The sequence below is a fragment of the Apodemus sylvaticus genome, chromosome 2 (genome assembly GCF_947179515.1).
Source record: "Apodemus sylvaticus chromosome 2, mApoSyl1.1, whole genome shotgun sequence".
NCBI classification, from domain to species: Eukaryota; Metazoa; Chordata; class Mammalia; order Rodentia; family Muridae; genus Apodemus; species Apodemus sylvaticus.
The window spans coordinates 45,616,504-45,643,451 of record NC_067473.1 but is presented as its reverse complement, the minus strand read 5'-3'; the positions used below and the strand labels follow the sequence as shown (position 1 = coordinate 45,643,451).

General features: G+C 39.9%; 1 protein-coding gene across 5 annotated transcripts in view; it reads left to right on the top strand.

The window, feature by feature from the left end:
- Tspan12 (tetraspanin 12) overlaps positions 1-25,475 on the top strand; it is a 65,513-nt gene extending 40,038 nt beyond the window's left edge. For all 5 annotated transcript variants that reach the window (XM_052173288.1, XM_052173283.1, XM_052173284.1 and 2 more), the window contains 3 exons: positions 871-978; positions 4,662-4,805; positions 23,937-25,475. In XM_052173288.1, the coding sequence (XP_052029248.1) occupies positions 871-978; positions 4,662-4,805; positions 23,937-24,242 (558 nt within the window). In that variant the 3' untranslated portion in view covers positions 24,243-25,475. The remainder of the gene's footprint in view (positions 1-870; positions 979-4,661; positions 4,806-23,936) is intronic.
- The last annotated feature ends 1,473 nt before the right edge of the window (positions 25,476-26,948 follow it).

The window sequence follows — 26,948 nt, the reverse complement described above, 5'->3', positions numbered from 1 at the left end:
ATTTAAAAACAAAACAAAAACCCAACAACTACCTAGAAAAGAAATAAAATTGAAGAATTTCTGTGGCCAAGAAAGTTTTTAACTTACTTCTACTGACATTACTTTTTTTTTTTTTTTTCCTGAGACAGCTCTGGCTATGCTGGACCTTGCTTTGTAGACCAGGCTGGACCTGAATTTACAGAGCTCCACCTGTATCTGTATCTCTCAGCTCCTATTACTATTTTTAAATTTAATTTTTAATTAAAACCTTCTGTGTCTATGCATGCTGTGTGCATATGGGTTCACAGCGTATACACACACATGCGCAGATGTGGGGATCAGAGGAGAACTGGTATCCTCCTTCAGTGAGGCCTGTCTTATTCATTTGAGACAGAATCTCTCACTGGATTCAGAGATTGGCATTTTCTGCTAGGTTGGTACCCTTAAGCACCAGTGACCCTCTGATCTTCGTCCTACCTCCTGGAGTGCGGGGGTTATAGGTCATATTCAGCCCTTTCTTTCTGATGGAGATCTGAGCGCAGGTCCTCATGCTGTGTAGCAGATATTCTTGCACACTGAGCCATCTACCCAGACTGATATTACTATTTTCAATTAGATTTCAAAGTGACCCTGGTCTTAGGTTTTGGGGCTTATATAAGCATCTCCCCTTTCTGTCTCCTAGTTCTCCATTCCCTGCATCAGTTTCCTCATGTCGGGTTTATTTACCTGAGCAGTGTTCACAAGCAATTATAAACCGGAATAGTATTTGTCAACTTTAATGCAGTATATGTGGTGTGAGTGTTGTCGGTGTGCCCAAGATTTTCATGTGGGAGTGAGCGTTTGCCTAGCTGGTTTGCGCTTGCGTGTTGACCACTTGCTTTTCATCTCCAGGTGCCAGTCCAGTGGTCAGATATGGTTACTCTGAAAGCCAGAATGACCAATTACGGCTTACCCAGGTATAGATGGCTGACACATGCTTGGAATTATTTTCAGAGAGAGGTAAGTGCTGCTGGTCCTGGGGGTAGAAAGTATAGAATAAGTGACAGGTTGTCAAAACAGGCGTTCAAAGCTTTGCTTTTGATCATTTCTCTGCAGGGAAACCTGAAGCCTGCATAGTCGGCACCGGTGCAGTTTTTTTCCCAGCATGCCTTGCGTCACTCCATGCGTGTCTTTTCGTCCCACATATAGCTTTCCTTCTCATTTCTTCTGGTCCACATGAGCTTGTTTAGAAGTGCGGCTGAACTACTCTCAAGTTTCTTTGTCATGACTTATTTAATAAATATCCAAAGTTTTACTTAGATCTCTCTCTTTTATGAAAATATTTTTTACTACTTTTAGAGTTACCCATGTCCCATGTTTTAAACATTATTTCAACATTTTAAAGGGTTGTTCCCATTGGGAATTTAGCTAGTATGATTTTTTTTTTTTGTAGTCAGATGTCCTTGATTCAAATGCTACCTAGTATCAGATCACTTAACTCCATAAGTCTCAGTTTCCACACCTATGAAACAGGAACAATACAGGTGTTCATTCCATGGGACTATCAGCTTGATCTCATTTATCGTATGCTTATTCATAGTGATATTACAAGACATACTTTTGCTCCAAACTGTTTTACTTTTCGTCCAAGTATCTCACGTGGGAGATCCAGTGACTTGAGATTAATCGTTGATTTTGCCTCTCCTAAGTTTTTTCCTTGTGAATGGAATGACATCCCTAGCAGACCAAGCATCTCAGCTTGCCTCCCTTCCTCACGCTCTGGACCGTGAAGCGTTTGGGAAGGAGTGTCTTAGTAGATAGCCGGCTACTCTTTCTGCTCTGCCTATGCCATGGCAGAGGTTCAGATCTCTGGCAGTCTCCGAACCTGGCTTTGTGCCCCACTGGCTGAGATGGCGAAGTTATCAGTGTCACACAAATTTCCTGTCATTCCAGTGCTTCCTGACTTTGTTTGTTTGTTGCACAATTAAACTGAAAACAACCCAATGAGAAGACACGTGAAGCACCAGGACATTTATAGTAAGCTGTGTCCAGGAAGCGGCCCCACCAGGGCTCCCAGAATCTTTGTTTTCTGGAACTTACGCTGCAAACTGTGCTAATCCAGGTTGAGACATAGCGGGCCTGTCTTCCTTCTTTCGGGGTCTCACCTTCATGGACTGCTTACAAGTGCTGCGAATGCTACATCCTGGCTTCACTTGAAATGTGATCTCTTACCTCACAATGCTAGTTTGCGTTAAAAAGAGTGGTGAGTCCATCTAAATATCCAGAAGGCGTTCAAAGCCCTTTATTAGTCTAGCGGGGCTGCCACACTGAAGTGTCACGCACACGGTCACCCAGGACAAGGGTCTGTTCACTGTTCTGGAGGCTGATTGTTCAAGAGTGCCGATATTGATGCCCTTTGAAGCCTTTGCCCCATGTCTTCTCATTGTCTTGTCTTTGTACGTGTCCATGCTTAATTTCCTTTCTGTAAGGACAGTATTCATACCTGATTAAGGCCCATGGTGTTGACTTTATTTTAAATTAGTTACTGTTCTGGTGGCTCTCTCCCTATGAGGCATCTCATCCTGGAGTACAGGGGTCAGAATTTTAACGTAAACGTTTAGCAGCGGGAGAGCCCACTCAGCCTAGCACACTTTTCTTCCCCAATAAATAAGCCTTTGGAGCTCATGTGTTGTAATCCTGCTCATGGATCTTGTATAATTCTTAGTGACGCCCCCTAATACCTTATTTTAAACCACATTTTAAATAAAAATGTGCTTATTTAACGGTAGCCCTGTGTAAGCTTTGGGATCACAGCTGCTGCCGGTATACTGACCCTTCACCCATCGAGGGGCTCAGTTTACTTACATGTAAAATAATGATCCTATCATTTTTTCTAGAGCTTAACATGGTATCGGCTTGGGGCAGAGCTGCCGTGAAATGAACCTGTCACCTTGGCAGGTAGTGACAGAGCACAGACTTGAGCTGGTGTGATAGTGAGCTGACCCTCAGGAGGTTCAGACAGCCTCCATACAGACCCACTGTCCTCTGTGGATAGGCTCTGAAACCACTCTGCAGGAGAGAACGGATGTCAGCAGCTCCGTAACAATGCTGGCACTGGACACAGTATGCTCAAGTTATTTGGAAAAGCCATTGCTATGGAAGTCTTCATTTCCTGACAAAGTCAGATAGATGGGCTGCTCCATTGTGACTGGAAGTAGAGTGCTCCAAGAACTGCCCTGTGTTGCAGCTTGGAGAGGCTTGCCACTCTTAGAAATGGGGGCAGACAGTTTTCTGGGGTAAAAGGCTCTTAAAATACTGACCTCACAATGTGATCATTTAAAATATGTAGAAATATTTAAATATTTAAAATATTTAAAATATGTAGAAAGTGGAGTCTTTAAATACGTGCATTATTTTTGGGATTCTCAATGCTCTTTGTAAGAATCTCTGACGTTTATGTTGCCCTTGTGGTACTAGGATGCTGCTTAGTTGTGATGTTTGTGGTACACACATGGTTTTTAAACAATATGGAAAATGTCTTATAAGTTTCTCCAAACTCTTCGTATTAGCAGCTTATCACTCAAGGTGCTTTCATGATGCCGCTTTCTTTTTAGATCCTAAGCTCTTTAAATCATAAGCGTTTTAGGCAAAGTGAGTGGAAATGTACCAAGTACCCTGAGAATTTTCCTCGCTTGCTGTTGCATGAGGAATTCGGAATTCTTCCAAGCCGGTTTTGGTTAAGCTTTGAAATGGCGCTGGATTGTGATATCTTATGATTCAGTGTTAATCTGGAGCACAGATTGGTCTCTTGGGCTATGTAATTTGCATAACCATCCCTCTTGGCTGGGTTCTTCTCCGTGACTGCCCATATTCCTTCCTTCTGACTGTATAGAAGAGGATTTCTCTTTTATCCTAGGGCAAAGCTGTCCTGATCACAGTTACTCTTTCTAAATCCAGTCTGCACATGCCTTCAAGCCCTGTTTGCAAGCCTTCATCAGCGTTTCTGATAATCTTTGTTGAAGTGCTGAAAAAGTGTTCTTCTTAACATGGCGTGGAGCAGGGCAGGCTCACGTTTCTTAGTCCAGCCATGTTCAAGCTAGGCACGCCATTATTTTTCTGAGATTATAATAATATAATATGATAGCTCTTCAGGAACTTCACTCTCTTGGGTAATAATAAGTCAGACAAATATCTATTTACAGAATTTTTGCCTTGGTCAAGGAAACTTTGGCTACCTTTGAGATGTGAGTTTCCATCAACATTTGTTTTTTCTTTTCATAGAATTTGTGGAAACACTCATCACAATAGTTGAATTTTTAGTTTTACTAGTGAATAGATAGTAAGCAAAATGCTTACTACTCCCTAATGACTAGAATGATAGTGAAAGGCCAGCTATTGAATTTGTAAGTACGGTTATGGAATCTTTCATCATTGCAATCATCTGCAGGACATCCTGAAGTCGGAGAGTGAGACACAGGTTTGCTCTTAGGAGGGATGCGTGTCACAGTTCAGAAGTGTTCCATTATGGAATTTGATGTTCCTGTATGATGTTTTCATCCTCAAGATAGAATGCACACACACCTGAGGCCGATAAGAGACGTTTAACTCAGTGCAAACATTCAGGCCATCAAGCATCTCTCTTATTAGGCTAAACAAAAGCTATTTTGTGTAGTTCCTAAGTGTGACCGGTCATTCTCTTTCAGTTTAAGTGCTGTGGAGTAGTGTACTTCACTGATTGGTTGGAAATGACCGAAATGGACTGGCCTCCCGACTCCTGCTGTGTTAGGGAGTTCCCAGGATGCTCCAAACAGGCTCACCAGGAAGACCTCAGTGACCTTTACCAAGAGGTAAGACCGTGTGGGGGCATCATATCCTGGACAAACTTCCCAAATGGACCTCCAACACTATGCTGATTAAATTTCCACTTTTTGTGTAAACCGTTAGATCTTATTCCTTTTATATTTCTGACATATGATTTTTTTAAAAAAGTGAAAAATCACAATAAGCACATTTCAACAAACAGGAGTGGGAAAGACATAGTTCTATCATTAATTGAATTTTATCTTATTATTAAAAAATTAAGCGCTCTTGTTAATTCGACTTTACACTCTAATGCCTAGAGCCGAATCCTATTGTGCTCTTCTAGGGCTCTGGAAAATAAGCCTGTGCAGAACACGCAGCTAACGGTTCTGTGGGAAGCCTGGGCTTTGGCGGTCCTGGCAGTCTGGTGTAGGGCCTTGCTGTAGAAGAGAGAAAACTCTCCCGAGAAAATTCTGTGTGCTGCTCTCTGGTTCCCCCTGCTGGTGGTCACCAGTAACCTCAGTTTTAGTTTGCTGAAACGGTTTACAGGGCTTAAAAAAAATCAATCATTTGGTGTCCCCAAATTTACTTCTTGTGCATTCTTCCAGGAGTCACTTTCGCAGGAGTTTTTATGTCCCTTTGTCCTTAGGGGTTTCACAGTGAGTAAATGTAAAGTTTGACTGTAAGCTGGGCTGCAGAGATGGCGCAGGAAATGGTTGAAAACATTTACTTATTGCGCTTACAGAGAATAGGAGTTCAGTTCCTAATGCCTGCTTGCTGTCTCAAAGCTATAACTCTATCTATAACCCCAGTTCCAAGGGACACGGCACCCTCTCTGACCTCTACAGGTATATGCCTCAAATGAGGCATACGCACATACACGGAAGTTAAGTAAATTAAAGTCTTGCTGCAAGTTACAGTAAACACTGGCTATGTGTGACTGTTTTCATTACATTAGATTGAGTACTTAATTTAAAATTTTATTACCTCAGTCTCACTGACTACATTTCTACCTGTGGGCTTTGCAGTCATGGAGCACTGCTGAGCGCTTTGGGCATAACCTAAATACTTAGACTGTTCATAATGGGATAAGAATATGTATCTGTGATAGGTCTGTAATAATAACGTGTGTGTGTGTGTGTGTGTGTGTATGTATGTGTGTGCGCGAGTGCATGCATGCATACTCTTGAACTATGTATATATATCCAGGTACACATGCATTCAATGTGTGCATGCAGAGACAGAGGTAGACTTTGGTTGTCTTCCTCCATTGCTTGCTTTGGTTTTTGGAGCTCGCTGTCTTGGCTAGGTTGGTTGGCAAGCAAGTGTCTGTCTCTCCTAACTCAAGCACCGGCTCTGCAGGTGTGTGCTGCTGTGCCCTGCATTTCTGTGGTGCTGCGGATTCGGACTCAGGTTCTAATGTTTGTATAACAAATAAGTACTTTACCTGCTAAGCCCTCTCTCCCACTGTACCTCAGGATTTTTTAAATGTATGACTTTTATGTGCCTTAGGAGAATATACCTCTCCCCCACCCCGCCCCCGCAGCATAGACTTGTCCACATAATTTAAAAGGCTGCCTTACAAAATCAGCAGTGGAGATACATACTTTCTCCTGCACAGTATCTGATATAAATTAATCTGAACATAGTGCTGCAAGCTGTGCGGCTTCCACAACAGAAACAGGTTTGCACTTTTACAGAGTAGAAATTCAAGATCGCTGTGCTTGCAAGGTCAGGTCAGCTCCTTCAAAGGCTGGGAAGGAAGGGGCTCACTGACTGCCTCTCCTCCGGTTTCTTGTAGGAATGCTTTACTGGTCTGTTTTTCTCTTCACATGGTATTTTTCTTGTGTGCTTCTGTCTCCAAATGTCCCCATACAGGTCACCTTGGAGCCCACTGTTCTGCAGTTTGGGTCCATTGTCGCTTCATTACATCTTCAACAACCCAGTTGTCATAAAATCAGAGCCGTGAGGAAAATAGATTAAACATGAATTTTGTGAGGACACACACAGTCTAACCTATAACCAGAATTGCCGAAACAACTGGATAACCCAGCTTGTTTATTTTAAAAGATACTAAAAATATGTATTGTAATTCATCACACTATTGAAGACTCTGATGCTTGGCTTTTATTTCTTTGAACATGTTATGATTAGATGTATTTGGCTTTAGTAACACAAAGGATGCATGGGATACAGTTAACTCAAGGAGACATGGTTGATTCAATGTTTCCGGGTCCCCCAGTTATTGTGCTCAGGCGAATGTCGACATCTCTGTTGTCTGACGGACATTGTAGAACACGAGGAAGTGCAGCTAAGCCCTGATTTATTTTTTATGCTCCAGAACACAGAACTTGATCCTTCCAAGAGTTAAATGGAAACTACCGTGGAGATTTTATAACATTATAACTTGTTCTTATTCATGAAAAGAACAGGTGATTACAGTATATCTACGTGTGTGTGTGTGTGTGTGTGTGTGTGTGCGCGTGTTTGTGTGTTGGATCCTATCAATGTTCCTAGTATAAATTTCACTCATTGGCTAGTTCTGAGAACCAGCAAGTCAGCATTGAAAGTCACCGCTTCCAGCACAGTGGGTGAGTTTCTGCCTTGGTGCTGATGATGTGTTAGAGGAATGACTAAGATCACAGTACCACCCTACATCTCTTCAGAATCTGAATTCAGATCATCCCTCTGCATTTTTACTTTATTTAGCTGAGAATTATTCATTTTCATATTTGATATAAATTTTCTATTTGTAAAACTCAAGTCACTTTCCCCAGAGTGGTTTAGACTATGTTTTTCTAATGCTCTGTAATGGGATTCTTCCTTCTCTGGTGGTTTGTTTCTAGACTGTCTAATGGAAAAAGATGAGAGGAAGTCATATCGTTGTACATGCGCTAATTGATAACCCAGATTAATTTAAACACTTTCAACGGTCAGCTAATGCGGACAATTGTAGATTGATTTCAGACACAGACCTCTGGTTAGGTTGGTTGCATCAGAACAATCTGCTTTTGAATTTTACAAGAAACAACTGATGCTGATATTAGTGATGATAACAGTACAGTTATATGCATAATTGACGTTCAAAAGGGGATCATTTAGTAGCTTTATGGCTCAAGTATGATGATTAGGTTCATAATTAAAAAATAAGCATTCTGAGATCATCCACTTGCAAAATGAGAATTTAAATGGTGAAATGAGTGACTAAGAGCCGGGGGCTTTGAGAGGATTCTTCCAAAGTTGGGGAAACCAAGGGAAAACATTTTAAACGTCTTACAATATCTTGAAATCTCAAAATTCAGAACAGGAATGAAGCACACTCAGGATTGTGCCAAGGGCTAGAAGTTACAGGGAGGAAATTTTGCATCAGTGGAAGGAAGGCCTTGTTCATCAAAATCTGCCTAATCGTGAGACAGGCTATCTTGTAAGCCAGTGTCTCATTTCTAAGAATATTAAAGTCAAGGTCGGATAGCCACATCAACAGGTGCTGTAGAACAGGCTTTTAAATTAAGCATGGATTGTACTAGATGGACTTCAAGGTCCCTTTATCTTCCATATTCTATATGCTTCGAGATAAGTACTGCCTTCTTCCTACACTCTTCCTTCAGAAGTCTGAAATCAGGGAAATAAATCATTCTCAACCATCTGGTGGCCTGCCTGTTTCCCTGACCCAATAATATTTTATGACACATTTTGAAATCTTTGAAAAATGATAGAGCAGAAATACAGCAACAACTGCATGTTGTAGAAATATCCCCGCCAGAGGTACAGTCAGGGTTGGCATGGAAACCCTTGAAAGTCCACAATAATCGACATGTGCCCTTGAATAAAAAAATAGGCTTGATATAATTACATGTGTGACTCTCTCTGCCTCTCACTTTGATTTTTGCACATTTTGTAACTGTCCTGGGTTCCACACACAGTGTAGAATGTTGTGGACAAAATCCTTTCTGATAGCTTAAAGGACAATAATATAGGCATTTAGCTACAACAAGAAAAAGACAATTACAGAAAAAAGAAACCAGGGTAGTATATACTTGGAAGTGTTTATTCAGTAATAGGGTGAGGCTTTCAGGCTGAGGGTGCCTCTGTAGACAGGATGAGGCTCTCTTAAAAGGTAGAATTTTAACTGGGTTGGTGATAAGGACTCAGCTGTGCAAAGACTGCAAAGAGTATTTTTGGCTTAGGGAATTGCAAGTACCAAAGTTCAGGTGGCCTGGGCCACTGCTCCCTGGCTTCCTGGTGCCCCGTTCTTGGGAAGTGTCTGCACAACTGTGTTTTCCGATGCAGGGTGTCAGACTCAGTCTCAGCTGAACTTCAAACTTAGAATTGAGGTAGGTGAAACTCAGTGTGCTACACGTCTTCTTTCTCTCATTACAAGGGTGCAATGTTTAGCCTTGACCTGGAGAAGAAAAAGAGAGGAGCAGGAAGGGAAAGGGGGGGAGGGGGAGGGGAGAGGGAGAGAGAGAGGGTGTGGTAGAGGAAATACATATGAAGGATGCTAGAAAGTTTCACATAGCAGGGATCCTGGACCTGCTGCCCATGGATTTGGGATCTTGGAAGAACTACAAGTTATACCATCAAACCTACTTTCAGTATTTTGTGTGCATTTTGCTGGTGGGCAGTAGGCACAGCTTTAATCAACTGCTCAAGGGACTTTGTTTGGGAGAATAGCTGTAGCCTTTATCTCAGATGGGAAACAGACCATAAACAGGCTTCAAGGCAAGTCAAAGGCTCTAGCGTACCATCTCTATGGTGATGATGAAGGTAAACAGGCTTGTAGCAGCCCTACTTCATACAGACCCACTCAAAGTGTAAAGCAACGAGGTGCAGAAAGCAAAGCAAAACACGTGTAGAGACACGTGACATTGCTTTGTTTTGTAGTTAAAAGAGAGATGACTGCTAAAATGTATTGACTAGATACAGAAAAGTAATGTTCTCAGTTATTTCTGTAAGGACAGGGCAGAGTGAGATCTTCCACACAGCAGGCTCTCTTTGGATAGTTTTTTACCTTAAACCCCTAGAACTCACTTTTTAAAAAGGCATATATGTTACTATAAACATGGTATGACTTTAGATCACTTGGTTATCAACTTGAGGGTTATGACTCCATTTGGGGAGAGGTCAAATCACTCTTTCACAGAGATCATATAGCAGATATTCTTCATATCAAATATTTATGTTAGGATTCATAATAGTAGCAAAATAACAGTTTTGAAGTAAAATAATTTTATGGATGGGGCTCTCTATAACATGAAGAAACATATTAAAGGGTTGAGAACCACTGCTTTAGATGGTTGTTTATTTCTTCTTCTTCTCCTTGTTCTTCTTGTTCTTGTTCTTCTTATTCTTGTTCTTCTTCTTGTTCTTCTTCTCCTCCTCCTCCTCTTCCTCTCCCTTCTCCTCCACTTCCCTCTTCTTCCTTCCTCTTCCTCCTCCTCCATTTCCCTCCTCCTCCTTCTTCTTCCTCTTCCTCTTCCCCTCCTCCTCCTTCTATCTATGAATAAAGTACATAAGAAAGGCCTATAAGGGTGGAAATGAAGGAATGTCCCCCTTTTCCATTATTTGGCCTTCGGGACACAGTGACCCTGGACTGGAGAGCAAGGGTGGGGGCTCAGTTAAGGAACAGGTGAGCAACAGTGAATGGAAAGTTGTTAAAAGGGAACTTTAGTATCAAGGGAGATTCGAGCTAGCAGGAGCCAACAGAATTAGTGCTGATGGCCATCCAACATGATCAAAGTTTCTCAAGAGGATATGGGGTGGAGGATGAGATATGGAGAATTGGGAATTCTAGGTAAATTAACAGCAGAATTTTTGCTAAAACTGTGACATATAAGCAGACATGGAGTAATTAATAAGGAGTACAAATAACTTTATCATCAATATTGTTTGAAGTCTTTCTACTCCTATTAGCATATTGTTTAATGTGTAGGCTGAGTACAGTGAATGCACGTGGCTGTCCTGTCCTTAATGAGATGCTGTGTGCTTCTCTTCTTGCCTTTCCTTTTTATTCATCTGTACTCAAAAACAATCAGCATGCATTTTCTTTGTTTTCTGAGCAGCTTCTCAGCCCTCAGTGTTGTTTGTTAATATACCTCTCCTATTAACATCTTTGACCACTTCTAACACTTAGTATCCTTTGTGTATGGAAAGATTTTTCACACCTGACACCTTACTATACTTTTCTCTAGCATTTCTGAGCTGAGGTGGAGATATTCCAAGTGTTATGGGTACAGAAATGCTGTGGTGGGAAATAAGTATGGCCTTCCATCAAACTCTACCTACTGAGAGAGCTAGCTGACTTTTGCCTACGTCACCTCATTCTTTGGTTTGTGTGGGATTCTCCTCAGGACCAAGCAAATCTTCATTCAGGGTACAGACAAGAAACTAGGAATAAAATTTATAGAGAGCTACAAGGAGTTAGAAGGGGCATGAGTTTATTCCTTCAGGCTAGTTGGCTGAGTCACTAACAAAAGGGTCTAGAAAATTGAGGTGGGTCCTCCTGAAGAAAGGTATAAAAAGGAGCAGGTAAGGAGTGGGCAGTCCTCAGTTGCCATTGTCTTTATGCTCCAGATGTGCAGTAGGATGAACATGTGGCTGTGGTGATATCTCATGGGACTTTTGGTCTTAACTGTTAAGTAGGTGTTTATCCAAAGAAAAAAAGAGAAAACGTTTGCTTGGCAGGTGGTAGAAAAGGCCATTGCCAGATAAGCAATGGTCTAAAGTTAGAACTGACAGCAAGTGAAGAGAAAGGCCCCATCACTGTGATGCACCGAGCAGGGCCAGGGTTATGAATAGCCCCATATGGTGTGCTAACACACAGATTTTATAGTCTGTAATTGCTGAGTCAAAAGGGTACCATGCTCACAAATCTGAGGCATTCCTACAAAAGGAAGTCTTATTATAAAGTAGTCGTGGGATACTGATTTATTAATAATGAGTCTTCATATCCAGATAAACACACAGAGAACCCCCTGCCCAGATGGTAACCGGTGGGCAGCTTTTCAGGCTCAGTAGTTATTTAGATGGAATTTCCCTAAGAAATTCCTTTCTGGGGTTCTTTATATAAACTCAGAGATCTGAGTTCCCTTCTGCCTTTCTTCTGGCTTCATTATCTCCTTCGAAACTGTCAGCAGGATCAGGTTGACTCTGGCTTGGGTCTTGTCTGTTTTATCAAAGCCCCTGCAGGACCAGTTTGGGCTGTTTGTGGCTGGTGGGAGCCCTGAGCAGGCTTTTATCTTCAGGCTTTGCTCGATGTAATCTGGTTTGGGACCACTCTGGCAGTTTTGCTGCAGGGATACAAATACATTGTTCTTTCAGTTGCGACTGTCCTGTTCCTTATTCACTGTTGAATGACTCCTCCTCTGCTTTATTCATAGAGATTAGCAGTGTTTGCTTGCAGGCTGTAGTGCCATAAAAAGCCTTTAGAGGATGTAAAAGTATGTTACATAGCTATTAATTTAGATCTGTTTCTTAAAATCCTAATGCTGGGGTTTTAAAGAATGGGATGAGAGGGGCTGGAGAGATGGCTCAGAGGTTAAGAGTACTGATTGCTCTTCCAGAGGTTCCAGAGTTCAATTCTCAGCAACCACATGGTGGCTCACAACCATCTGCAATGGGATCCAATACCCTCTTCTGCTGTGCCTAAAGACAGCTATAGTGTACTCATATGCTAAATAAATAGATCTTTAAAGAAAAGGAATGGGATGAAGCAGGAGATTAAGGTGAGGATCCAGACTTGAGGTAGAAAATTAGGTAGGAGACTCCTGGATAATTCATGTGATTATAAGGCCGGGGTTCAGTCTGCAGCACTGAGAATAGGGTGGAAGGAAGGAGTGTTGAAAAGATACTTAAAATTAATGCTGAAGTTGGCTCAGGGGCCAATGGTGATATAACCTTGTCTTCTTAGGTACCTGCCTTTCAGAGTTACTCCTACTTTCTTTAAGGGCAGAGGGAAAAGACTAGAAATGGGAGCATATCCTATTCCAGAAAGGCCTGTATGCCTGTTATGGTTTAACTTCCCTTAATCAAGGGTTGAAAGTTATATGAAGCAATCTTGGTTCCTCACCCACCCCAAGAGTCATAGCTGACACTGCTTTAAGACAGCTTAACACTAGGCAGGGCGGTGGTGGCGCATGCCTGTAATCCCAGCACTCTGGGAGGCAGAGGCAGAGGCAGGGGCATTTCTGAGTTTGAGGCCATCCTGGTCTACACAGTGAGTTCCAGGACAGCCAGGGCTATACAGAGAAACCCTGTCTCAAAAAAGCCAAAACCAAAAAACCAAAAAACAAACAAACAAACAAAAAAGTCATCTTAACACTTACTCAAAAGAGCTTTCATATGGGAAGGTACCTTGAGAAATGAAAATTCAAACACCTGGAGAAAGCTGTTACCTGAAATCTAATGAATGAAGTATAAAGCAGTAGAGAAAACTTGTCCAGACCAGAGGGATATAAGATGGTCAACCAGACAGACAGGAGGGATACCAGCAGGCCCACTTTTAGATTTTTTCCAATGTCTCTTCATCATGGTATCTGTCTGCTCAGTATGGACAGGAAGAGGAGAAACTGCAGATTATCAAAATCTTTGACCGGAAAAAACCATCTCCAGTTAGCACAAAAACACAGAGCAAGAAGATGAGGCCTTTTCTGTTAGAATGAGCAAAAGGAGGAGTAATACAGCTATTTAAAAACTTAATTGCAGATCACTAACCATTGGATTTCCAGGGGAGGAGGACATTAGAAAATGAGTTCTTAGATTCTATAGTTGGCTTTGGTGGATCAGAAGTTTAGTATCTACACCTTACTTTGAGGACAAAAACAAAACAACAAAACAAAACATAACAAAAACAACAAAACGAACCAGGTGAGCAGGAGAAGATCATAGTCGTGGAAGCGTGTTTCTTCAGTGTGCTTTCCTGTTTAATCTAAAAATCGACTGTCACCTTTAGGGTAGGGTTCGCAAACCCTGACAGAAACACTGAGTGTTTCAAATAAGATACTCATTCACACAGCATTCTGATTGAAGGTGTTAGAACCCTAAGACAGTTCTCTCAGTATTGTCAGCATTTTGTGAAAGAGTAATCCAGGAAGGGGAGAATAGATCTGGCCTCAGGGTGTATGGCTAAGAGTGTCCAAGCTTGAATTTGTTGGTTTCGGGAGCCAGGGCTTAGATATCTCTAGTGATTAATACATGGTCAAGAGCAAGATGAGTTTATTACAAAATTTCAATTCTAAGCCTCAAATTTCTTCTCAAATATTGTTAGATACAGTATCAGCAGCACAAAGATAAACAGAAATCTTCCGTACACTACTTGGCACGAAATAAGCATACATTTTCAGTGCACAGTGGCAACTTGTGACTCCATTAACAGCAATTTATTAAGGAATTTATTGAATTAAATAGAAAAATTAGTGCACTGCAATTAAGATAAGTAGCTGTGTTGGCCTTCATTTTGCTCATACAGACAGAAAAGTCTACATCTTCAGGCTATGTGTTTTTGTGCTAACTGAAGGTGGATTTTTCAGGTCAAGGATTTTGATAATTTGCAAATTTCCCCTTTCCCTTCTTCTGGCAGTTGAAGAGCTTGAGTGAACAAATCACATTAGAAGCGGCCTACAAATAAACCCTAGTGTGAGCCAGGCATGGGACCTCTTCAGTGGTGGAAACCTGAGTGTGCTTGTGGACGTTTTAGACAAATTGTCAAGTGTGTAGCCAAGCATTGTGTTTTTACACTTGATAACGCTGCCTATATCCTGTGGGCATTATGTGGATTCTGTGAGCCATGGTAATCTGTCGTGCATCCAAAAATACTAAAATAACTTCTGCGTTAGTGTTCCCCATGCTTGGGTAAACTTTTCTCTTTAGAGGTGAGAAGGTGTTGTTTTAGTACATGCCTTTAAGGAAGCACATATTAACCTGTTGGTTCTTAGTGAAGAATTTTTGACCAACCTGTTTAACATCTATGAACTTAAGAACTTATATCTTTCATTCTTGGACACTAAGGGAAATAGAACTGAGGATTATATATGCGTCCCTGATAATTACCACACTCACATCAAACTTGAGAGTCATGTTTATCATCAAAAATCAATTATAAAAATATCAATACTGTTATGCATATATCGGTACCTTGATCTTATTTCTACTTTATCTTCATAACCCATTCAAGGACTGCCTGGATTTTTGATGTGGTCTGAGAATATTGAGTACTGAAAAGCCATGGGTGTTCTTCCAATTTTAGAAACTCATTTTGGAGATAGATCAGAGAATAATTTCAAGTGTATAATTTCCTCAAGTGAAATGAGGCATCCAGACGTGCCTTCAAATAGATGCTTGGAAATATAGAGATTTGTGTTTTTTCTTATGAATTCGGTGTTGTTATTTATGATTAATAGTCGAGAAGAATTTTAATATTGCAGCAAGGAAAGTGGATGAGCCAGGAAGTCATATTCATACCTTCAGATTATCTGAGGTTATTAGTGTAAGACTCACATGGCTTTATTTAAGATGAAAACATTGTATTCAAGTAAAATCAACTCTGAATATTTTATCTGCAAATAAGCAAATGAATGAAATTCACTTCTTTCCTATAGTGAATAAAAATAAAACCCATTTTTGATTTTTACCATTTCTATTATTTGTTTACTTATGCTTAGGATATTTGTGGGTTTTTTTTATAGATATTTTCTTTATTTACATTTTAAATGCTATCCCTGTTCCCAGTTCGCCCCTGAACTCCCCTATCCCATACCCCTTCACACTGCTTCTATAAGGGTGCTCCCCCACCCACCCGTTCCTGCCTCCCCACCCTGGCATTCCCCTACACTGGGACATTGAGCCTTCACAGGACCAAGGACCTCTCCTCCTTTTGATGTCCAACAAGGCCATCCTCTGTTACATATGCTACATATGCAACTGGAGCCATGGGTCCCACGATGCGTACTCTTTGGTGGTTTAGTCCCTTGAAGCTCCGGGGGGGGGGGGTTCTGCCTGGTTGATATTGTATTTCTTCCTATGGGTTATAAACCCCTTAAGCTTCTTCAGTCCTTTCTCTAGCTCCTCCATGGGGAACCCGTGCTCACCTAGCTTGTTATGAACAGTGATAGGTCATGCAAGCACATGTCCTTCTTGTTTTGTCTAGGCCCAGTGTTCTACTTTCAGCAATTAAGTTTTACACTGGAAAAGTGTAAACCATAATTATAATTATTTCAGTGGTTCAAAATGAGGTCAGGGTCATAGTATGATTTAATTTCTTCACAAAGCATGATGCAATGAAAACTGAATGGTGGAGCCACTTCTGTGATGAATATAGAGAAAGAAAGGAGAAGAAAATGAGCCCATGTAGAAGAACCTTAGTTTGAAAAGTTGTTCTGACTTTAAGCACTCATGGAAATGTTTCACCGGTACACAGCATAATATTTATTATGCTACAAGATTATTTTGAGTCACAAAGATGTGCTAAATTATGTGCACCTTAGAGAAATTTGTGCTGTTATTTATATACTCATACCTTGTGCCTTTTATTAAATAAAGAATCTAATGCAGCATATAAGATGCAGTGTATTAATAATGATATATAAATAGAATTGAAAAGTCAAGGCAAAGGGAGAAGAAAAACCAAGCAGGCACAATCGATTTGAAGGTTACCAGTCGCTGTAGTTGAAGGTTCTTCTGCCTGTGAGCTTGCTAACAGATCCCTGAAAAGGAGACATGCTTTTCTGCATAATCTTCATGCTGGAAGAGTTCTCAAAGAGAGGAAAATCCCAAAGTATTGTTTTTCAAGTAGGATTTTATGTATACAGCTTATAATTTATCTCAGGAAATGTTTTCAATTTTATTTTCTCCAATTTAGAGGTGGATCTTTTTATAGTGTTCTTCAAAACCTATCAGGAAAGTACCTTAGTAGGGCATAATATATAGAAGTCAAGGTTAGTTAGTATACTGTACATCGGCAGAATTTGGTGATCTTCTTTGCTGGTAATAAAGGTGCTACTTCATTGTATTTAATTTGCATAATTTACAACATTCCAATAGGTTCTTCATTTTGTTTTGTTTCATTGAGTCAGGGTTTCTATATGTAGTCCTGGTTATCCTGGAATTCACACTGTAGACCAGGCTAACCTGTAACTCAAAGGTCTACCTGCCTTTGCCTCCCAAGTTCTGAGATTAAACGCATGTGCCATCACTGATTGACTCCAAGAGACCCTTGATAGAAGAGAATATAATATAATTTCATATGGGACAAACGTAAGGACTATAAATTCTGGATCATTTGAAGAGTGTAAATTTGTAGAGAAAATAATGAAGTGATGTTTGACATATTGACTGAAAAGCAGAGGTCTTTGTTAGGATCTCTTCTCTGAGTCAACTGTATGTTCTCATCCCAAGACGGAGATCAAGTCTTTTCATGGTGTCCTGGTGTAGAAGGAAACCACACCTGGTATAGTGGTACATTAATACAATTACATGTTTAGTGTTCTGGATGAACCAAAGAGCTGGTTTTTCACCTGGATCCAAACTCATTTATAATAGCCTTGGTTTTCTTAAAATTCTCCTGCCTTTTTTTAGTAAGTTTTTTCCTGATTAGAAGCTTTATCATTTTCAATGTAATGTTGACAAACTCAGACCAATCCACAAAAGACCATTAGGGGGCCAGCCAGCACTGGAGCATGCCTTTAGTCCTAGCAATTAGGTAGAGGCAGACAGATCACTTTAAGTTCAAGGCTAGCCAGTTTACAGAGTGAGTTCTAGGATAGCCAGGGTTACACAGCGAAACCCTGTATTAAAACAAGACTTCCCCAAAACGATCATTAGGGGCTAGGCATATACATTTGAAAAGCTAGAAGACTGGGTCATATTGGGCCTGGATAATAGATTTCATGGAGAGCTAAAGTGAGGCAGAGTTGACCCTGTTGTATGGAAAGGAATAGGCTGAGCACAGAACTAGAACTAGTGCATCCTGTTAGAAAGGCACTTCCAGCACAGACGTGACTGGTAAGAGCTAGTTGTATGGGGTACTTAGCTCAGTTGTAGCATGTGGGAATCCTTGGATTAGGTTCCTAACATCAGATAAACAGGGTATGGTGGCATGCAGCTGTAATCTCATTAATCAAGAAGTAGAGGAGGAAGGATAGACGTTCATGGCCATTCTCAGCAACATAGAGAATTAATTTGAGGCCAGTCTGGGGTATAGAAGACCCTGTCAGAAAGAGAAGGGATGGTCTTGATAAGACTCATCAGTGAGATGGGAAATCTCACTAGAATTGCAACTTCATGATTCCTTTAACAATTGTGGGTTGTAACCTCTTTGGGAGGTCAAATGTCCCTTTCACAGGGCTAGCCTAAGATCACCAGAAAACAGATATTTACTTTACAGTTCATAGTCACAGCAAAATTACAGGTTTGAAGCAGCAATGAAAATAATTCCATGGTTGGGGGTTACCCTAACATAGCTAACTGTATTAATGAGAGCATCAGGAAGATTGAGAATCAGTACTTTAAAACATTTTTATATTGTATATGTGAGTCTTTCTTCTTTCTTTGCATGTCATGTAATTTTTCTTTCCCCCTCACCCCTGTCTGTTCCTTGTTCCTTTCCTCCCTTTCCCCCTCCCTTCCTCCCTCTCTACTTCCCTTTCTGCCTCCCTCTTTCCTCCCTACTTTTATTCCTCTTCTCCATCCTTATACCTTTCTTTCTTCCTTCCTTTCCTTCCTTCCAGCTGGACATTCCAAATAATTTAAGAGCCATTCACCCTGTGCCATGAACATTTCTTGTGGTTGGTTGATAACCTGTTAAATTGTCTGCCCTAATTTTGTAAAGTCTGTGTTCATTTTGTTATGAGTGGCTTTTGAAGTTCCTGATCAGGTAGTTTGGCATAGGGTCAGTTAGTGAATGAACAGAGATTTCCTGAGGTGACTGGAGCCAGTAGGTCTCCTAGCCTTTTGCCAAAGAATCTTAAGGCTATTTAGGAGTGAGATTGTAGGGTAGGGCCTTCTCATGTCTTTACCCAAGCTCTATAACCTTGGGAATGTTTGTAACTTTCTCAGATGTCATAAACAGATAGAGCTCTCCCACATATACCATAGGTGGACTCACTGTTCCTTAACTATGAGGTCTCTTAAGCATTGCTTTGGCTCAAAAGTGTACAACTGCCAACCCACACCTCAAGTTGCTGCTGTGGTCAACAGACACTCTGAGGGTCTTTGGTGAACATTTCCAGGGGCTTTTACTAACTCTAAAGGCTCAGGGGCTGAACTCTAAAGTCACATAAAAATAGCCTAGAGTCCTAGACAGCAACCAGAGCTGACAAATAATAGCAATTCTTGTTAGGAATTATGCTTTTAAAGGGCATCAACTCCATTCTGCTCTTCTGTGTCCAGTATCCACCATGGACGTAGACTGGTTTCCAAGGCTAGTAAAGATGAGAGTTTGAACAGTGGACATCCAAATGCCTCAAAGCTTTCTGCTCTTCTTGAGACCCAGGTGCCTTCTGAAATAAACACTACTTGGATTGCTTGAAGTCTTTGGCTAATTCCCAGAGGTGTGAAATAGTAGATTCTGACCATTGCTTCTGTGGAAGACGCTGCTCGGAAGTTTTACTGGGTACACTTTGCTGCTAATGTCACTAAATTTTCTCCAAGCTTTAGAAAAGATGGAAAGTTGCCCTACTGACTTCCAAGATCCACCCCACTTTTGAATGTTTCTTATTAACTAATGCATCTCATTCCTAGCACATCTTGGATAATACAATTTACTGTACATTTTAAAATAAAAGCTAAATGTGATGTTGAAAACACTGACTGCTTATAATGCCAAAATATGAAGCTAAACAGGTTGTGCGTGACCAACTACAGCTGTGCTTTACTTACATATTTGAAAAAGAAACATTACCTTTCCTGTGAGCTGTCTGTTTAAAATGAATTACTGTAAAGGGAAGAAGGACTTAATACAGAAATGAAAATATATAGGCAAAATTTACATTTCAGAGACTATTGAGGGAGTAAAATGAAATAATTGATGTATTGCATTTCAAAGGCTTGAGCCATCAGCATGGATATTTCCTGAATGCTTTGCCTTTTAAATGCATTATTAACTGTAGACACTGTGTTACATAATAGATCTTTTGAACTTACTTTTCTCATCTAATCGAAAATGTGGATCCTTGAGTGGTTCACCTTTCGTTCTAAAATTTATCATTAACTAAATGTTAGACTGTCTATACTAATTTTTCATATGCATTAAAGACTCATATTCATGCCTCAGTACTGTAGACAGAGACAAGGATCATCAGCCAGACACAACCGAAGGCTGTAGTATATTCATTTCCTGAGAAACAGATAGGACAATATGATACATATTTTTCATCAATAAAGTTAAAAGAGGTGTCTATGCACATTAACATTCTACATGTCTAAAACCAAAAGCTTTGAATTTACATGTAATTATTAAAAAGTAGCTATTTCTAAGTTATATAAACTCCACTCTGTCAGAAGGTTAGTGATCTAACCTCTCAATAACAGGTAGACATTTTGGATAGTGATTTCACTTTCCTAAAAAAACACTGAGGGCCATTTTGGCTCTTTCGGGCAAGGGTTAAAACGATCAGTATTTGTTGGTGACATAATGTTACATCTTGGGGATTTTTCATTATCTTACAAAGTCTTGCAACTTGGCTTCTATCTGCTGGTCATTAATTTTTTTCTTCTGCATGTAGATTTGAGCTTTCTACCCTGTGGCCTGACACAGAGATCAGACTCTGCGTACCTTTTTCTCTAGTGTGTTCTAGAAACAATTCTGAGCATTCATTAACCCTCTCAATGTCCCAAACAAGTGGCACTGGTTATCTCTTCAAGATGAGCATAGTGAGTCTTCCGTTCATGACTTGGCAGTGGGTCTACACTGTACCACATTATACATGAGCATCTTAAAGGCAAACAGACTGATAAATAGCGGAGTAGAATTGTTTCAAAGCTTTTGAACTTGGTAAAACCGTCCTGGTGATTTGTGTTTTGGTTTTCTCCAGATCACTTGTGCATGTCAGTGTGTGCGCTCATCTTTCTTGCTATGGTAGGAAAGCCAAGACATGACTACAAGTCGATGTTAAATATTGTAAGTTCTTTTTTTTTCCTTTTAAAAGATTCATTTTATATGTATGAGTACACTGTAATTTCTCCAGAAACACCAGAATAGGGCATCGGATCCCATTACAGATGGTTGTGAACCACCTTGTGGTTGCTGGGAATTGAACTCAGGACCTCTGGAAGAGTCAGTGCTCTTAACCACTGAGCCATCTCTCTCCAGCCCATGTTATAAGTTCTTAAGCACATTACATTTACTCTTGGTAAGGATGACAACCCTTTGCTCTTTTTTTTTTCTTTTTTCGTTTATCACCAGGAAAGGGCAGGTACTGCAGAGTGACCACTTTTTTCTTACTGTTTTGAAGTCATGTATTATTGGAGTAAATTTACCAACAAGTATTTTTCTTTGCAAATGGAAGGACTTCCTTCCTTCTAATAAGATATATGAAATGAACACTGATGCTGTGTTTAGTCCCCATTGACGTATGAATTTTTTGTGGTCTCTGGCGAAGCAGACAAGGAGTCTGAAATTTAAATATTTATGAATTTCTTTTTCTTCCAGTGGCTATCTTTAGAGGGTAAACACTAAGTCACTTTTACTGGAATCCAAGTACATTATAAAATAATCTCTTAGTTAGTCACCTTAATTTTAAAGTAAGTTTCTGTAGCAGAGTAGATTATTTCTACACTGTGTGCTCACTGTGAACACAGATCCCTAAAGACAATACAGCTGCACAGTTGTTTCTCCAGAAGTTGCATTTCTTCCCCACAGTACCTTTTCTCTGCTTCTTTACTCCATCTTTCTTTGTCATGCTTTTTCTACTTCTATTTTATTCATGCCTGAGTACTGTGTTTATGTCCTTTCCAACACACACACACACACACACACACACACACACACACACATACACATCTTTTAAAAAATTTTATGGGTGATTTTATTAACTTACATTTCAAATGTTATCCCTTTCCTGGTTTCCCCTCTGAAAACCCTCTATCCCACTCCCCCTCTCCCTGCTTCTATGAGGGTGCTCCCCAGCCTCACTGCCCTAGCATTCCCCTATGGTGGTGGTGGGGGGCCAGAATTGAACCTCCAACACCCAACTTGACTCCTTAGCTATTGTCCGTGTCTGTTTTTGTATCTCACTGGAGGAAATGTGAAGCTGGATCTAGACAGGTACAGGCTGCCAAGCCTAAAATGCTCCCTGTCTAGTCCTCTCCACATACACCAAACGTTTGCCAACTTTCTTTAGATCATAGTTTCTTAAACTGTAACTCATGATCCCACATGGGATGTTTTGAAAAATTGGGCAACAGTAAAAGGTCTCGGAAGGTGCCACGACCAAATTTTAATGTGAAGTCAAACCTGCAATGGATCCTAGGTATTTCTGTTAGCCTTTGTCCATGTCACTTCTCAGGATTCACTGCATCTGTGGTTTGGTGCACACTTGTGTATTTGTACTGTACTTGTGTTTGCTCAGGCCATGCAGAGCCAACATTGCCTGAAACAGGTCAGCTCAGACATGTGATTATCATACACTACAGATTGCACTGATTTTAACTGCATAAACAGAATCATGTGCATGCAAAGAAAATTTGTTTTTATTTTTCCAGACAGGTTTTCTCTATGTAATAGCCACAACTGTCCTAGAACTTGCTTTGTAGACCAGGCTGGCCTTGAACTCACAGACATCCATATGCCTGTGCCTCTTTTTTTTGTTGGTTTTTTTTTTGTTTGTTTGTTTTTGTTTTTTCGAGACAGGGTTTCTCTGTATAGTCCTGACTGTCCTGGAACTCACTCTGTAGACCAGGCTGGCCTCAAACTCAGAAATCCCCCTGCCTCTGCCTCCCAAGTGCTGGGATTAAAGGTGTGAACCACCACCGCCCAGCTGCCTGTGCCTCTTGAGTACTGGGATTAAAGGAGTACACCACTACATCCCCAGTTGAAACGTAATATTTTGACTGTGAAAAAATACTATTTTTCTATCATCATTCCATACTATGTAAAATTATACTAATGTATATTGTACTATGTAAGAATTTGGTGTTTAAAATTGGCATTTCAGTTACTAATATTTTTAGCTTATTAAAATTAATAAACAAATTCTGATTGGCATTAGAATAGAATTTCCAACAGTTTCTCAAATGGACGTAAAGATACTTCTGGATACTAGGTACTTTATTCAAAACAGTATCATTGGCATTGAGATTATAAAATGAAAATAATGATTAACTTTTAAACACATGGTGTTGGATCAAACATTGCAATGGAAATATTGAACCAAGACTTGAATTTTTATGTAGAAAGTTATAAGCACACCCCTTTTCATTATTATGCAAATTGCTTTGGCCTTTCATAAATGGTAAATTTATATATATACTAAAACTTTAAAATATTTATGTGGGTCTGTCTGTGTCTGCGTCTGTGTCTGTGTGTGTACCCTCATGAGCGTCTGCAGTTGCACTAGCCTTTGCTAAAGTTCAAAAACCAGAAGAGTGTGTCTGGTGCCTTCCTCTGTCACCTTCTTCCTGTTCGTTTAGACAGTGGCTCTCTCTGAATCTGGGGCTACCTGGAAATCCGAAACCCCATCAATCTTCCTGTCTCCACTGCTTTGAACTTGGAGTTTCAGGCATGCACAAGACACCTGGCTTGTTTCACGGTGCTTGGATCGAACTCTGGTCCTAATTGTGAAGCAAGTGCTGTTAACAGCTGAGATACCTCTCTAATCTCAAAGAACTGTTTTAAAAAACATTCTTCATGATTTATTATGAGTAATTATTTTATTGGTATAGCGATTAAATAAACGTATATACCCAAGGTCATATTATGTTTCTCAAGTGAAAAGCAGCCACCATTACAAACTATTTAATAAGTTGTACTCCAGACACTGGGTTTGATATCAGTGACTGTGTGTGGAAAATAAAAGAAGGATGCTGGACGGACTGAGCTATCGGGGCTTTTCAAGGTGTGCACATACCATGGTTAAGGATTGTAAAGTTCCTAAACTTAGCTAATTGATAAGATTTTTCTTTTTTCAAATCACTATTTTTGACAATTTAGCAATGATTATGTTATTTTTTTCTTTTCTTTTTTACAGGGTTGTGGGAAGAAGATGTATTCCTTTTTGAGAGGAACCAAACAATTGCAAGTACTAAGGTTTCTGGGGATCTCCATTGGTGTGACACAAATCCTGGCTATGATTCTCACCATTACTCTGCTCTGGGCTCTGTATTATGATAGAAGGGAGCCTGGGACAGACCAAATGCTATCTCTGAAAAATGATACGTCTCAGCACTTGTCATGTCACTCTGTGGAACTGTTAAAACCGAGTCTTTCAAGGATCTTTGAGCATACATCAATGGCAAACAGCTTCAATACACACTTTGAGATGGAAGAATTATGAAGAATGTCAAAGAAGAAAATCACAAACTTGTGGGGCTAGTGGGTTTTGGGGGTTACACAGTTTTCTATTTCAGAAATTTTTAGACATATTAATATTCTGAAAAGGAATGTCTAAGCATATAATTTCTCCACTCTTTAAAATGAAGGTTCCACATATTAATACACAAACAAAAATTGGTGACCTTCAAATGCTGAACTCAGAGTTTATAACAACTGTGTATGTTTTTTTTTCTTTTTTTCTGAGCACAGTTATGTTTTGAGGTGATACAGTTTGACGAGTGTTTCTGCGTCCATCCATGGAAATGAACCGTCATGGTGGCACTGGAGTGTGTATGAAGGTTAACTAACTTCTCTAACTAGCCTATAAACTATCCACTGACTGCTAACATGGGGATTTAGTGCTAAAGACCTTTATTACCTGATGATGGTATTGTTTTGACGATGATTTGATTATATATAAAAATCTTTCGAGACTGGTGACTACCTAAATATGATTTATGTTGGTTACTAAAATAATCTTATTAATAACACTTGCAAGAGCTAACATGTTGTCTTAAACTTATCAGGGATATATATGTATATAAGTCTGTGCTGTGTCTGTATAATTCAGTAGATTTCAGTTTGTATAATGTTATGAATAACGATATTTGAAAATGGCAAAATTGTCTTGTACAGCACCATTACTTTTGTCTCTTCCAACAACAGAGTTTTTATATTCTGTCTTGGTTCTGTACTATATCTATAACTGTTAATTTAAGTTGTAAACCACTTATTTTGGAAATTACCAGTGTGAAACATAAGAATCATTGTAACTCTGGCTGCAGGAAGTATTAACAACAGAATTCACACATAGTTGATTCATCAAAAATTCAGATGCTTTTTTTTTTCCTCCCAATAAACACTTTGTCAAAAAGCTTACTTTTTTCTTTTGCAAACCAAGAAGCAACAACTTGAAGTCAATGTAATTTCACAGAGAAACAACATTCTCTGCAGAGATGCCCATGGGAGCTCTCTAAAATAAGTGGTAGTCTAACCAGAGAGAATCCTTGCTTTAATTCATCAGTTAATACACTGTAGCAAATTATACAGAATATTAATTTTTTACAAGGGTAGAAGATATTTATTTGAAACGGGAAAAGTGCATTTTACTGTATCTTGTGCATTCTGTTCATTTCTTGGATTATGGAAAGAAAATTAATACAGGTGTCAATAAATATTTTCTAGACCACGGTGATTTGTGCCTATTTATTTTCAAGACAAGGTCTGACTATATAGTTCTGGAAAGGGTGCCCACTTTCTTTTTTTTTTCATTTTAATACTTTTATTTTCTATATTCTTTGCTTACATTCCAAATGATTTCCCCTTTCCCGGATCCCCCCTCCCCATATGTCCCATAAACCTTCTTCTCTCCACCCATTCTTCAATCACCTCCCTCCTTTTTCTCTGTCCTTATATTCCCCTCCAACGCTAGATCAATCCTTTCCAGGATCAGGACCCTCTCCATACTTCTTCATGGAAGTCATTTGTTATACGATTTGTGCCTTCGGTATTCAGAGCTTCTGGGCTAATTAATATCCACTTATCAGAGATTGCATTCCATGTGTATTCTTTTGTGATTGGGTTACCTCACTTAGGATGATATTTTCCAGATCAAACCATTTGCCTAAAAATTTTGTGAATTCATTGTTTCTAATTGCTGAGTAGTATCCCATTGTATAAATATACCACATTTTCTGTATCCATTCCTCCTTTGAGGGATATCTAGGTTCTTTCCAGCTTCTGGCTATTATAAATAAGGCTGCTATGAACATAATGGAGCATGTATTTTATTGCATGCTGGGGAATCCTTTGGGTATATGCCCAGGAGAGGTATAGCAGGGTCCTCTGGAAGTGTCATGTCCAGTTTTCTGAGGAACCGCCAGACTGATTTCCAAAGTGGTTGTACTATCCTACAGCCCCACCAGCAGTGGAGGAGTGTTCCTCTTTCTCCACATCCTCGCCAACACCTGCTGTCTCCTGGGTTTTTGACCTTAGCCATTCTGACTGGTGTAAGGTGAAATCTCAGGGTTGTTTTGATTTGCATTTCCCTAATGACTAATGATATTGAGCACTTCTTAAGGTGCCTCTCGGCCATCCGAATTTCTTCAGGTGAAAATTCTTTGTTTAGATCTGTACCCCATTTTTTAATAGGGTTATTTGATTCCCTGGAGTCTAACTTCTTGAGTTCTTTGTATATATTGGATATTAGCCCTCTATCAGATGTAGGGTTGGTGAATATCCTTTCCCAATTTGTTGGTTGCCGTTTTGTCCTTTTAACACTGTCCTTTGCCTTACAGAAACATTGTAATTTTATGAGGTCCCATTTGTCAATTCTTGATCTTAGAGCATAAGCTATTGGTGTTCTATTCTGGAACTTTTCCCCTGTGCCCATGTCCTCAAGGGTCTTCCCCAGTTTCTTTTCTATTAGCTTCAGAGTGTCTGGCTTTATGTGGAGGTCCTTTATCCACTTGGAGTGGAGTTTAGTACATGGAGATAAGAATAGATCAATTCGCATTCTTCTCCATGCTGACCTCCAACTGAACCAGCACCATTTGTTGAAAAGGCTATCTTTTTTCCACTGGATGTTTTTGGCTCCTTTGTCGAAGATCAAGTGACCATAGGTGTGTGGATTCATTTTTGTGTCTTCAATTCTATTCCATTGGTCCAC